The sequence below is a fragment of the Scardinius erythrophthalmus genome (assembly GCF_964197995.2).
Source record: "Scardinius erythrophthalmus genome assembly, chromosome: 6".
In the NCBI taxonomy this organism is placed as follows: Eukaryota; Metazoa; Chordata; class Actinopteri; order Cypriniformes; family Leuciscidae; genus Scardinius; species Scardinius erythrophthalmus.
This window is the reverse complement of record NC_138226.1, coordinates 14586132-14601139: the sequence shown is the minus strand read 5'-3', so window position 1 is coordinate 14601139 and position 15008 is coordinate 14586132. Positions and strand designations below refer to the sequence as shown.

At 40.1% G+C, this 15008-nt stretch overlaps 1 protein-coding gene across 1 annotated transcript in view; it reads left to right on the top strand.

The window, feature by feature from the left end:
* ankrd50l (ankyrin repeat domain 50-like) overlaps nucleotides 1-15008 on the top strand; it is a 17990-nt gene extending 2982 nt beyond the window's left edge. The window contains exons 2-6 of the mRNA XM_081367505.1: nucleotides 2841-3102; nucleotides 4358-5074; nucleotides 8543-8790; nucleotides 10093-13698; nucleotides 13947-15008. Coding sequence (XP_081223631.1) covers nucleotides 4605-5074; nucleotides 8543-8790; nucleotides 10093-13697 — 4323 coding nt within the window. The 5' untranslated portion in view covers nucleotides 2841-3102; nucleotides 4358-4604 and the 3' untranslated portion in view covers nucleotide 13698; nucleotides 13947-15008. The remainder of the gene's footprint in view (nucleotides 1-2840; nucleotides 3103-4357; nucleotides 5075-8542; nucleotides 8791-10092; nucleotides 13699-13946) is intronic.

The window sequence follows — 15008 nt, the reverse complement described above, 5'->3', positions numbered from 1 at the left end:
GTTTTTTTTATTGGGGGTGGGGGGCCTCCAACATGAATTTTGCCTAGGGCCTCCTAATGTCTAGAACCGGCTCTGCGTGTACCCTATTATTGTGTACCAAAAATACAAAGAGAAAGAAAATGTATTCCCTTCTTTATCAACAATGTGAAGTACATAGAATAATATTAATCACAGGGTTTCCCAGACTGGAGTTTGTGAAGGAACTGCAGGGGGTTCGTGAGTTTAATGAAAAGCTTTCGGTGATAGGCTCGTGACTAGTGGCTGGTCTGTGTGTGCAATTCCACAAACCTAGATGACCTTCTGAATGTATATAGGCTTTTTTTTTTTTTTTTTTTTTTTTTAGAAAGGAAATTTAAATAGTAAAAAGGTAGTAAGGAGAATCAATCTATTATAAATAATTTTCTGCCATTGTGAGAATAACATGTAATCATGTAATCAATAAAAAGGTAACTTTAGTCTTGTTACGAGTATTTTAGAAGCTAATATAATCTAATTACAAGTACTTAATTTTTTTGGAATCTGATAATCCAGATTACATGTAATCAGTTAGTACCCAGCACTGTTTTTTTTTTTTTTTTTTTCATATTCGATGGGGGAAGTTTGATTATTCTGGTAATGGTTTTCAAAATGCATACTGTAACTTTTTTTTTAGAATAGAAGCAAAATGTAACACTGTAGTTGACATAGAGTAACATGAATGTGAGCTTTAACAAAACGTATCATTGAACTTGCCTCGACCTGAAAAACATAGCCTTATCCTTGAACACAATTCAACCAATCAGTTTTTGTAAATCAAATCTTTTTACTTTTTTTTTTTTTTTTTTTTTTTTTTTTTACTGCTTTTTAGTCACTTATTTGTATGGTATGGTACAAAATTTTGTTAAAACACAATTAAGCCTTTGGAAACTGTATAATAAAAAACTGAATTAGCTGTGTTGTTACACATACATTTAGCCCATGCACGTGCTAAAGTTGAGTAGCAAATATTGTCATGTCAAAAGAGCTCTCACAAAAGCTGTAGAGAACAAATAGTTTTATTACATTAGAAAGTCACGGGAACATTTCAATGCAGAGTATAAGAACAACACTAGACAAGCATGACCTTCATGTTGGGACATCTTGCCTAATGCCACTCTTGACCAAGAAGAACATAAAAGTGTCTTGAATATGCTAAAATTCATTTGGATAGACCTGTGGAGTTTTGGAAGAATGTGATATGACCAAACTGGAACTTTTTGGACCCATGGATCAGCAGTATGTCTGGTGCAAAAAGGGCAAAGTTTATGAGCAGAAGAACACCATCTCCATGGTCAAACATGGAGGTGGTCTAGTCTTGTTACGGGGTGCTTTGCTGTTGCAGGAAGTGGAAATCTTGAATGTATAAAGGACAATGAATTATTTGAAGTATATCAAGCTATTTTGGCAAAGATGGCGAAAACTTTGGTGCAGAAACTGAAGCTTGGTGATCAATGGACTTTCCTGCAGGACAGTCATCCCAAAGTATACATCCAAATATACTTAAGTTTGGTTCAGGGATCAGTCATAGAATGTTCTTGAGTGGCCTGTGCAGTCTTCAGATTTAAATCTCGTTGAAAATATTTGGTGGAATTTGAATAAAGCTGTGGTAATGTGAAAACCAAAGATTATCAGTGATCTGGAAGCTTTTTCAAGCGAGTACTGTCTAGGCCAAGATTGCAGTAGAGACGGGACAGAAGCTTCTAAGCACTTACAGGGAGCATTTATTGGAGGTTATAAAGAATAAAAGATTCTGCACAAAATTTGACTTTTGGGGGTTGAATAATTTTGTACATAAATGTTTAGAGCCAATTTGATTTTTGATTTTTCATCATTTTTACGTTCTCAGAATCACTCAAATGTGTATTAAACTTTCTATAATAGTTTACTGATTGATTAGTTTACTTTTGCTCTTGGCAAAAGGGCACAACATGTCACTCACATGTGATCACAGCAATAGCAAACCACAACCATCCTATCAATTCCCAATGGACCAAATCAAGTCCCGCACTATGGAAGAAAGGACTATAGCAACTTTCATTTCATACCTACTTTAAATACTTTGTGTAAGATAGTAAATTTGTGATGTGATCTATGAGTAAAATATGTTTTGTGTGAAAATGACCCGATAATTTGTCAATAAAGCCAGCAGATAAATTCAGGACAAATAATATTTTTTTCATTTTTATAATTTTGACGCCTGCATTACATGCTCATGCTGACTTTTTTTTTTTTTAAACTAATATATTACTTAGTTACTTGTTATTCATCTGACTCCTTTATCCAATTTAACCCACAGTACAGTAATTACAGGGAGAGCCCCCCTTGAGCAGTCTTGGGTTGGGCGCTTCCCTCGAGGGCGCAATGGTTAGAGGATTCATGGATCATCTGTAACAATTGGATTCTGCGACCTCTGGGCAGACAGCCTGCATCTTTATCCACTCCACTTCCCTACCCCCACCACATGTTGTTGTTCAGTTAGTTGTTGATTTAGACATTGTGTAAAAAATACACTGTCAGCACTGTATTTGGTGTAATGAGGTTGCTGGCTGTTGAGGGAATGCACTTCTGTTTTGTTTTATGGATTCTAATAAATTGCAGACATGTGAGGTGTATTTAGGGCAATAATCTGGATCCTGTCCATGAGTTCTCACTCTCTTAAGAGAATGTGTATGGACAAAGGAAGAGAAACACTATATGACATCATGCATCTGTGTTTAAACTTTGACCCCAAACCCTAACTCCTCCCTTATTCTCTCTCTCTCTCTCTCTCTCTCTCTCTCTCTCTCTCTCTCTCTCTCTCTCTCTCTCTTTCTCACTTGCAGTCAGCTATTTCACTTCATGCCCTGACATGTTGAGGAGCAAGAGGGGAGGAGATAAAGGACCAGAAAAACCGGTAAGCAGCTGGGAGCCGGTGAGAATATGCCAAAGGAGGAGCAGATTTCAGTCTGGCCAGCAGAACCATAAGACCTGCGAGGAGGAAGATAGGAGCAACAGAAAGACGTGAAGAGAGAGAATATATTTGAGACGAGTGAAGACTGCCACGGAGAAAACAAAAAGGAAAAACATGACCGGTGTTTATGAAAGGTGAGATTTTTTTGTTGTTTCTCTTTCACTCTCTGTCTTTCATTCTATCTTTAATTTTATTTCTTTATTGCTTAGGACAATTTAAGTTGAGGGTTGAGTCAGCAGCTTAACTTGCTTGAATATCCAAGCTCTCACTTTCATGGGAGTTTGTCAGATACGTTCAACCCCTCTTTCTATTTCTGTTTCTCTCTCAACCTTTCCTTCTCACATGTCATGGGTGAGTTAAATGCCAAGCTTTCATTTAAAGGTGAAGGGTGTAATTTCTGTGCCGCTGGCATCACCAAACGGAATTGCAAAAATAATGACTGTTTTCAGTCAGTAAAAGGATTAATGTTTTTTGAGCATAATAGGTAAAACAGCACCGCCTGAATTAGGGGGCTTGGGAAGATGTTTTAGGTTGGGGGTGCTGTTTTGTTTTTTGGGTGGGGGGATCACCACATTTGAATGAGAAACAATATTGAGTCTAAAAAACACGTTAGACATCATGAAGCACATCATGCGAACCGGCGAGAACCCTCGTTTAAACAGCATACACTGGGACATTTGACTGCACATCACATTTGTGAAATCAGTGATGCTGCTTGCAATAGTAATGCAATGGGTTAAATAAATAAAAGGTTTATTGAGCTGTTTGCACACTGTCATATACAATAAAAGATCATGCACAACAACAGGAAATAAAAAATGAACAGTGTAAGAGTGTGTATGTTTTAAAAAACTTAATTCAACATATGAACAACACTTTTTACTAGCCCATTTAAAGTGTTTATTATAAATTCTGAAAAACAGCTGCAGCTCCCCCAGCAACCCTACTTCCCACGCTCCCGTCAGAATTGCATGGGATTTACATTACAGTATGCCAGAAGTCATTCATAAAGTGACCCAATCAAAAATGAATTTCCCTGAAAAGTTTAAACACTGTGGTATTATGAAAACATTCACAGCAACATTGGCTCAACAACCATTAGTTGGGAATGGCACAGTCTGTTTATACGACCAATGGAACAATTAGACAATTTAAGTTTAAGTCATTATTAAGAATTGTTATTTTTTTTAAATTATTATTTCTATAATTTTAAAATACTTTTCTTTGTATATGGAATATCTATATGTTTTTATATGCTGACTTGTTTACACTTGAAAAATATTATTATTATTATGACTTGTGCATATTAATTTGGGTTAGGAGAAAGTATTTAAACATTGACAGAATTACACCCTTCTCCTCCAGCTTTATGTTTGTTTTGTCTTACAGGGCTTCCGAGTAGCAGCATGACTTGGACCTACGGGATTGCAAAATACAAACACACCTGCAGCCAACAGTTATCTGAGGACACTCTCTCTGACTCTCCAATCCGGAAACCTTTCGATTTGCATATAGCCCAACGCAACCCTCTGCTCATTCTGTGTTAACTCTAGTGCAAACATTGAAGGTTTGAAGAGATTCTAAGAGCACCTGCTTCGCTTGTTCTGTAAGGGACTATGGAAGAAGGTACATCCTCATGGTCCGTCCCTGTTTATCTCCAGAGGGCCAGATGAGGAGCATGTTACCCAGCTTGTTACGGGGCCGGCGGTTCTACTGCCGTGAATGGGCTCTCGAGAAGCTACAAAGATGGCTGGAGGCGCGAGATGCCGCCAAGGCTGTGGAGGGAGCGATCCATGTCTCTCCAGGGGTCCTAGTGACTGGGGGCCCGGGCACGGGTAAGACGGCCCTCTGCACAGAGCTGGTTTGGCCCCAGTCGGAAGCATGCAGGGCGGCAGGGTTTGCATCACGGTGTTTGGCCTGGCACTATTGCCAGCGAGAGGATGCGAGCAGTATTGAAGTGTGGAGATTTGTACTGGGGCTGGTTGAACAGCTGAAGGAAAGTCCTCTACTGGGACCAAACTATATGAAAGTGATTAGCAGTGCTGCTATTGCCGCTGTCCTGGAGCCCCTCCACTGCCAAAGAGCACCTGATGACACTTTTAAAAGGTTGGTGTAGATCTATCACAATTTATACATTGCAATGTCACAATGTTTTAAGTTGATTGCAAGTTTTTTTTAAAGAGCATGTTTCTTCTGAACTGTATTGTATGAATGAACACATAAATTATTTAAATAATTAATAATTACAGAAATTGTTAGAAGAACCTTAATTATTAATGCAATATCATGAGAAAATAATCACAATTTATATCGGTATGTCATGATGTATATAAAACAGTGACAATTTTTCTTCTTGATTCACAGTAACTTACATTTCTTCTTGAAAATCATGTTTTTAAATAATGTACAAATTGATACAATTTTAATATGGATTTTTATATCTTAAACATTCACTATTTCAGCAGTTCTAATAATCACTTTGTCTTTACTCGGAATTTCTAACATTTTTCTGTTACTTTTGCTCTGCAACAAATCACTCCCTGTTCAAGAACTATTTGAACTCATTTCTTTCTGCCTTTCGTTCTCCAAGCATTTCATGTTTGCTCTCCAAGCATTACTTCTGTGAGAAATCCCAGATGTTTCACAGCTAGGCCTTTGGTGTATCTTACACATTCCCTCTGTATTTCACATTGTTTGTGCAAGGAAAGTGACGCTTCAGTGGGGCCTTTGCTAGACCAGAAACAACAAAATATCTAAGTCATTTAGAGTGTCAGGCTTAGAACATAGAACAGAGAAAAAAACTGAATTTAAAAATCATGCAAACACATTTTTCTTATATTTGCTGGTTATTTATTATAAGCTGATGTTTTTTTTGTGTGTTTGTTATGAATATTAATGCACTCAGTGCATGGCATCTTGCTTGAACAAGGTTTCTTTTATTGTTTCCTACCAAACCCTCCCACCCCCTGTATTCTCCTCCTCCAATCGTATTTTTCGTCTGGTGCCCCTCAGAAAGACTCTGTCAAAGGCAGGAAAGGGGGCTATTGTTCTGCTTTTCTGCCACATATATTTATTTATTTATTCCTCTCATCGCAATAATGATGCCTATTCACAGTTATCACAATAGCCCAGCGTTTAGTGCAGATGGATGACGCTATTTACAACCTTCAGGGGAAAAATAGGGGCAAAGAGGATCGTGCCACTAGTTTCTGGAGTTGGTGAGGTCGCCATGCTGACAGCTTTCTCTATTCTCTCTTTTTTTTTGCTTTTCAGTGTTTGCTCTTACACTAGTTCTTTCAGCTTTCCCTCACAGATCTGACGTACAGGCCCACATTTCACATTTGCCTTACACATGCTGACAAACTGCTGTGATGTTTTTCGCTGGTCCTGGCAAGAGATTGTAAGAAGAGTTAATTTAGAGGTGAAATGCAAGTGTCAGTCCCTGCTGTGTTCAGCATGCTCTCTGATGTACATAAGCTATCCTTAACACTGTCTTCAGAGTGGAGATCACTTGTTGTCTTATAAATGTTTATTTTATCTGGACATAACTTTTGTCATAAGGAAATAATTTTGTCTTTTGTCAGTTTGAAGCTCTACATAGAGATATAGTTGGATTAAACAGAAAATGTCTTTTAAGAGTATTGTATTGAAAAATAGATCGCTAAATGTTTTGTCTAGCGAAATGGAATTGTACTTACAGCCATTGTAACTCATTCTCAGTTTCATTGTAACTCCTGTAATCTTCTGGCCTGACCATGACCACAACCTTTCTATTTTGTCCTCTACTGAAGTCAAAAAAAAAAAGTGTCACATAACTGTTCTTTTGAGCTTGATCTCTTAACCCTTCTCTGTTTGACAACTTTAACTAGCATGACCATTCTCGGGGTCAAGACAAGCCCATAGCTTGTCTTTGTGGACAGAATGAGTCAGGAAGTACATTTATTAGGTTGTTCAGCTCAAGCTGTGATCTGTGAGCATGTTAAAAGGGCATTAGCTCAACAAATTATGTGAGCCCACATGTTGGAGATAAGGAACCGATAAACACAGCATGCTTGTGATTTATAAATTTTATGGCGGGAGTAAGAGAGAGGAACTTCAATACTGATCCGTGTAACCATAACAGACAGAATGAGGTGTGTTGTTTAAAACGCTTTGCTATTGAAGAAAGCGAGTGTGGATCTTCATTATTATCAAAATATGAGCTATGATTATTCTATAGAGAACGGAATGCTTCCAGTTTGGGATGTTTTTTTTTTCCAATTCATTTTCTCAATCGCAATTTAAAAAACAAAAACAAAGAAAGACTTCCATGGGCCAAGAGTAAAAAAAAAGAGTCCATGGTCCAAGCAGTTAAGAAAGAAAGAAAGAAAGAAAGGAAAAAAAAAATATATATATATATATATATATATATATATATATATTATATATTATATATATATATATATTATATATTTAATATATATATAAATATATATACGCTCATTGGAAAATATTGAGATTTATTTATACACGCATAGTCTAAATGTGTAGGTAGTTCAAATTGATTAAGTCATTTGCAGTGCTTCAGTTTTAGATGGTTGCTCCTGAGCTCTTTGCCACAATTTGCTAAATTTACACAAACATAATCCTCTGCTCATGCCACTGATTTAGGTATCAGGATGCTTTAGGTTGTATGAGGACGCTCAAACTGTGTTTTGGGAAATTAAATCAACCTATGGTTTGTAGTTGTCTCTGCATATTAGGCTGGGATAGATGAAAGTATTATACTGTATTACATTTAAGTGTTTGATTAACAGGGGAATCATGAGTGAAGTGGGTCAGTAATAAGAGTAAGACAGATAGGTAATTATGAGTCTGATAAAGCAGCACCTTCTCACTGTCTACTGGTATGCCCTGGAAGCAACAGGAAATCACTGAGCTTCCATAACACTGAGTCACGATGCCTCTGCAACCACACCTTAAGTCAGAAGAAGTGGCCAAAAAGAAAGAAAGGCTGAGGAATAAGAAAGCTTTAAAAAAAAAAAAAACATCCAAAGAACTCCCAGCATTTTAAAGGATGTTGTTGGGTTTGTTTGTTTTTTCAAAATAAATTTGTCACATGATTCCATTCTATACAAAACAATGCCACATTTCTGAACTCTTGTTTTGATGTCAGATAAGCTCTGTTTTAGTTCTGAATTGACTTTCATTCATATGTGATGATATCTCTTTCCTATTTCCAGTTCTTAAAATTATTGATTTTTTTTTTTTCATTTGCTCACTGTTGCTTAAAGAAATATACATATCCTTGCTTCTCCTTCCTCCATTCTTCTGTTTCTTCTACCTAACTATTTTTGCCCTATTCCTGGTCACATTTTTTTTAATTAAATTAAGACTTTATATCAGTGTCTTGCAGGTAAGGTTGATTCATTTTTTAAAAAGTAATATGTCTGTGTGGTTTAAGATGGTTTGATACTAGCAGTGGTCACTTGCTATCAGTGTTCTAGCTGAATACAATCAATTGTGCAATCATGCTGGGTTATGCCTTTACTTTTGTATAATATATTTTAAACTCCTCCTTTGGTTTTTCTTTAGGGCAGTATTAGAGCCTCTCATGTCCTTGACACCACCAGCTCACAGTGTGTTTATTGTGGTGGATTCGCTGGACTCAGGGTGTTGTGGAGGTAATGGAATTGGAGAACGGTCAATATCAGGATCTGCGGCCACTCAAAGTTCCTCTATTGCAGAGCTCCTGCTCAGATACATACAGCTCCTGCCTCCCTGGATCTTGCTTGTCTGCTCTGCACGCCGACAGAACAAAGCCATATGCAAGATGTTCTCAGGTACACACTTGGATGATTCATAAACCACTTCATGAGAACTGAAATGTGAGATGATTAGCTTTACTGCTTTCTGTTGTGAATTGTTCATCTGTCTTTAGAAACATTTTTAGTAACAAATGAATAATGTTCTCCACACTTGTATGACCACCCAAACATTCAGTATTGCCAAACATACAGCTTGTGACTGTTTGTTCTTATATCAGTATATTATGGCCGGGTCTTATGAGATGAGGGTTGCATAGCTCTTTGTGGATGACATCTGAAGTATAGCATTAAGAGACTACAATCTTTTGTACAGTAGTTGTGTGCATAGTTCAGCCTTTATAAACAAATTTGAATGCAAGGTTCTGAACCTAGGCTTGAAAAGCCTCGAGGACCATCATGTTTTACCTCTGCCCACGAGATGAAAATACTGGAAAGAAACTACTGTTGTTGGTCTACACAATTTGCTTAAAAATATATTGCAATTATTCTGACAAATGCTGCATTTGTAGTTATGATAAATATCTCATACTACTGCTGCTTAGATACCAAGAACAAAAGACTTTGGCTCTGCTGCCAATAGTAAGAAATACTCTTTAAGGGTGTTCACACTTGTGTTCTTTTTAAAATAACATCTAATGCAGTATCCACCTGGATTGCCCATCTGGAGGGCAAAACAAGGCTTTCCTCCTTTGTTTGCTAGTCATTTTTTACCAGGTTCGTACTAAATACTAATGTGCAAAGCTATGTACAGGCAAGTAGATGAATCCAGAATAAAAACACAAAGTGCAGTTTCTCGTTAAGAAGTTTTCCATAGAAGATACATACATGCTCGCCTGTATATATAGTATGCATCATCAATAGGTTGTATACTAAACTTGATCTTTAAAATTCTTTTTTCCGCGTTAAGCGTTTTAGAATGCCCCGCTGTTTTTAGTAATTCAGATACTGCAACAGATGCTGTATATGGATCACAAGTGTCCAAAACGTGCATTTTGTTCACTTATTTTTTTTTTTTTTCTTTTGAGATGGAAAATGGACAGGCCTATAATGTTTTGCCTTCCAGGTCTCCACACTATTCACGTGACTGAAAACTATAAATAATGAAACTAACATGCAGTTGTGATTGTATAGATAACAAACAGAACATGCTGCTGACTGTATATTTAATGAAATCACATCTTTTTGTTGCACAAGACAATTTTAATTTTGAAGCCCTAAAAAAACTCATGATGCTTTATTCATTGTTGTATCTTATTTTGTCTCTGATTTTGCTGTGTACACTGCTCTGATTTTATCTCTTGCTTTTCTACCCTGCAGGTTTTAGGAGGTTGTGTCTGGATGACTTAAGAAAGCCTGCAACTGTACGAGATGTACAGCAATATATCCTGCGGAGGCTTGACCAGGACGGGGCTTTGAGAAGACAACTTACACCAGATACGGCTGAAATGCTTAATCTTTTGCACATCAAAAGTGGTGGATGTTTCTTGTTTCTTGAACGAGTACTAGATGGAGTTGCACATGGTCTAGTAGGACTTAGAGAAATTCGGGACATTCCTGGCACACTAAATGGCCTTTACCTATGGCTCTGTCAGCGACTCTTTCCTAGAAGTCTGTTTGTCCATATTAGGCCTTTGCTAAATATCCTTTTGGCATCCCCTCAACCACTAACAGCTGATCAGCTCTACACTATTGCTAGAAGCCGTGACTCCTACCTTGGGATTGGAGACTTCCAAGCACAGATGGGTGCTCTGGCATCTCTGTTTGTAGATGGCCCTGAGGGCAGTAAACTCCTCTTTCACAGCAGCTTTGCAGAATGGTTAACTGATGTCAAATACTGCACACAGAAGTTTTTGTGTTGTGTAAAGGATGGTCAACTTTCTCTGGCCATGTCCCTTTCTTTTCGAGCCAGTAGTTTGGGTACAGAGGAGACTTGCCAACTGGCCCACCACCTCCTCAGCAGCGGAATCCATCAAGGGGAACCATCCCTCTTGGCACTGTGGTTGCTATGGACTGGAGTTCCATCTCTTAATAGTGCCAGAAAAGACTGTTCTTCTACATCACCTCCTCATACACCTGTATTAGTTCAGCAAGATGTTCTTCAGCTCTTAATGAAAAGTGGAATTTACCCTGCAAGCTGTTCCCCTGACAATAGCTCCAGTGTGGGGGTTCACTGTGTTGGGGGAGGAGGCAGGATAGTTCGACGAGCATTACAGAGGGAAGACTCTGTGAGAGCTCTTCTTGACAGTGGCATCAGTGTGAACCGTACAGACCCATCAGATGGACGGACTTTACTAGCATCTGCAGCCCATGCTGGACTTGTAGATGTAGCTGTATTGCTGTTATGCCGTGGAGCAGACCCTTCAGTGAATGACAACCAGGGGCAGACTGCACTGACGCTTGCTGCCAGACAAGGCCATGCTGGTGTTCTACAGGTGTTGCTAGAGTGGGTGCAGGAGCAAGGGAGCAAGAGTCCGGCAGCACAGGCCCTGCTGGAGCATGTTGACAGTGAGGGATGGACGGCTCTTCGTTCTGCTGCATGGGGTGGCCACAAGGAAGCTGTGCGTCTACTTCTGGAAGCTGGGGCAGAGATTGATGGGTGCGATTCAGATGGCCGGACAGCCTTACGAGCAGCAGCATGGGGTGGACATGAGGAAATTCTGTTGACCCTCCTTAAACATGGTGCTGAAGTAGACCGTTCAGACCGTGAGGGACGTACTCCACTAATAGCTGCAACCTACATGGGTCACAAAGAGGCAGTGGAAATACTTTTGGATGCTGGGGCTGATTTGAATCTTGCAGATGGGGACGGACGTACTGCTCTCTCTGTTGCTGCATTGTGTGTGCCGTCAGCAGCTGGAGGACGAGGACATGGAGAGGTTGTAAATCTTCTTTTGGAGCGCGGTGCTGATCCAGAACATAAGGATAGAGATGGAATGACCCCTTTACTACTAGCCTCTTACGAAGGGCATGAGGAAGTGGTTGAACTCCTCCTGGAAGCTGGAGCTGATGTAGATGAAAGTTCTGGAGCTCATCCCTCTGCTGTCACTCCTCTTCTTGGGGCTGCAGCTATGGGACATGCTGGCACAGTTAATCGTATGCTGTTTTGGGGGGCAGCAGTGGATGGCATCGATGGAGAAGGCCGCACCGCTCTCTGCTTGGCTGCAGCAAAGGGTAGTGTTGAAGTTGTAAGAGCACTGCTGGACAGAGGTTTGGATGAGAATCACAAAGATGATCTGGGCTGGACTCCACTGCATGCTGCAGCTTGTGAAGGTCACAAAAGTGTGTGTGCCATATTGACAGAGCGAGGTAGCATGGCACGTGTGGGTGAGCTTGATGTGGAGGGTCGGAGCCCTCTAATTCTAGCAGCACAAGAAGGGCACTGCAGTACAGTCAGGCTGCTTCTAGACCGAAAATCACCAATTGATCATCGTGCATATGATGGACACTCCGCACTCAGTGCGGCTGCTCTGCAGGGACATCGGGAGATTGTGGAGTTATTGATGCGTAGAGGGGCTGACACTGATGTCCGTGATGCTGAAGGAAGACCTCTTCTTTATTTGCTGGTCCTGGAGGGCTGTTTAGACATGGCCACCCTACTCATAGAAAAAGGTGGTGTCCCTCTGGAGTCAAAAGATGCAGAAGGGCGAACTGCACTCCACGTAGCAGCTTGGCGAGGAGACTTGGAAGGTATTGAACTGTTGCTGCAATATGGAGCTGACCCAAATGCAAGAGATCTTGATGGTCGGCCTCCTTTGCACTCTGTGGCATGGAGAGGTCATGCAGCTGCTGGCAGGCTGCTCCTTAGGGCTAAAGGTCTCAATGTAGACCTGGCTTGCAAACAGCAGGGTGCCACAGCGCTTAGCATTGCTGCTCAGGAGGGGCATGCTGAAATTGTGGCCATGCTTTTAGAAAAAGGTGCAGAACCAGACAATGTGGATCGTTATGGTCGCAGCCCAGTAAAGGTAGCAGGAAAACAAGGTCATTTCATGATTGTGCGACTTCTGGAAAACTATGGTGCAAAGCCCTTTTCAGGTCTCATACCGTTTCAACCCAGTGGTGCTCCCAACACCTCTTACCTTTCAGCCCTTGTCAAGACCCGTACGTCTCTTAGTTCAGGAGAGGTGGGTGTTGATGGAATTACATCTTCTCCATCCTCGACCTCAGTTTCTGCCTCCTGTTCCCCTGCTTCGACTGCAGAGCGTTTCCACTCCATACCTGCCTCACAGACTTCCTCCTCCACCTGCCACTCCCATGCCACAGTACAGACCGTGCCTGCTGACAGCCTAAATTTCATCCAGCAGATACAACAACATTCACTTTCTCGTTCCCGCAGTCGGCCATCCACCTTGCCTCTTCCTGGCTCCAATCCTGCCAGTCTTCAGGGCAGAGCATCTAGGCATAATCAAAAGGCTGTACCCAAGAGCAGTCCCACACATGAACAGTGCACCTTCACTGAACTGCCTGACTCAGAAAACCCCTTAAAAGGGCTTGGATCAATGGGGGATGGTAACTACCTCTTAAAACCTAAAACTCCTTACATCATAGAGGATGTGATTGAGAAGAGCCACAAACAAGCTGGAGGAGTTGATCTAAAGTGGAACTCTGTTATGGCTTCCTTGGGTGTGATGCCAAACCAAGAGGTCCCAATTAGACAGACAAAAATTAGGGAAAGCCCCCCTTTGGGGTATCCACCTTTTCTCATCCAATCCCATGAACAAAAAAATGACTGGGGGGGAATTCAAAAGACATCCATGTCTCCAATCATTGACCTTTCAGATATTTCCCCACATAGTGCCTTACCTAATGAGTCTGTGTTTAACATGACAACTACTGACCCCCAGCTGAATCTCAAACAGGCAATTAAGCTGCAGTTTGAAGGGCCGACCAGTGCAGCACTTTACAAGCGGGAAACTCCGCTCTGAGGTGAGGCATTGAGTTTCACACATACAAGAACAATACATTTGTCTTGTAATTTGTCAGTTATCAAATAAATGGGAATTTTATTAATTGATTAAGATTTTATTGTTGTATGTAGTGTCCAAAATATGTGTTTTATCAGGCAGTTTTCAGATATGCCAGATTGAAGTAAACCACACTGTACTTTGAGCTGCAGTATTTATGATTGTAACTTGGAATGTCTGGAATTCTAATGACAACTTTGTCTGTTGTAGGCAAACCTGGGCATTTATGATTTCAAGGAGGTGAGGGTTGTGTGGGTAATCACTGCACTGTGTGGGAGATGTCAAGAGTAGAGGAGGATGGCAGATGAGAGTGTTATAACACACTGACCTCCACCTCTCTTTAACCAATTGACCCCAAGGCACAAAGAAGAGGGAAAGGCCTAGAGGAACCTGAGTTCAAAGGCTCAAGCTGTGTACATTCCAGAGCTTTTCCTCCTTATGCCGTCACAATGGAGAGCAGCTGGCAATCTCTCATACTCTGTCACACAATTACAGGAAAATATATTTACATTCAGAGGGACACTTATGGATATTTCCTCTGCTGGTGTTGTGCATTTACAAAAGTTGATATATGTACCCCAGGGATTTTTGTGCACATTATAACTCGGCATGAATGACAACTTTTCATAGGCCGAACAGCTGTTCACTCTTTTTTCTTCATACACACACTCATTGTGCTAAGAAGTGCCACCTTTATTTTATTTTGTTCCAAAGAATGTGGTCAAAACTCGAAGGTATCTACAATTAAAATATTAATGTCTGTGATTTTCAGTACATTGCTCTGGTTTACACCCAGGCTTGGACTTGCTAAAAAAGGGCTTTTCAAAGCGCCACGGTCACTTAGTGGCTTTATATGCTAGACCAGGTCATCAGCAATGTTTCTGTCCTTTAAAGATGTTTCGGAACATAGATGTGTCACTACTTATTTACATTGAGTTTTTAATTTTCAGATACCTTCTACCTATCAACAAGGCAAATTAACATTTTAAAGCTTCATTCCAATTGAAATATATGAGATGGGAAAAAGAAAGTGAGAAGTTATTGTTTTAAAAGCAAACAGATGTAGTTAGGGAAGGATATATAAGTGATCTCAAATACATGTACATGTTCATCAGAGCATGACTAGATTTGAATGGAAGGTCATAAAAACCTTATAGGTGTGACAGGTAGAGAAAGTGATGGTGATGTGAATTTAATACACTGCCATAGGTAATTTATAGTGTTTTGTATGTTAAAACTTATTGAGATGCACTAATTAAAACAATGTATATG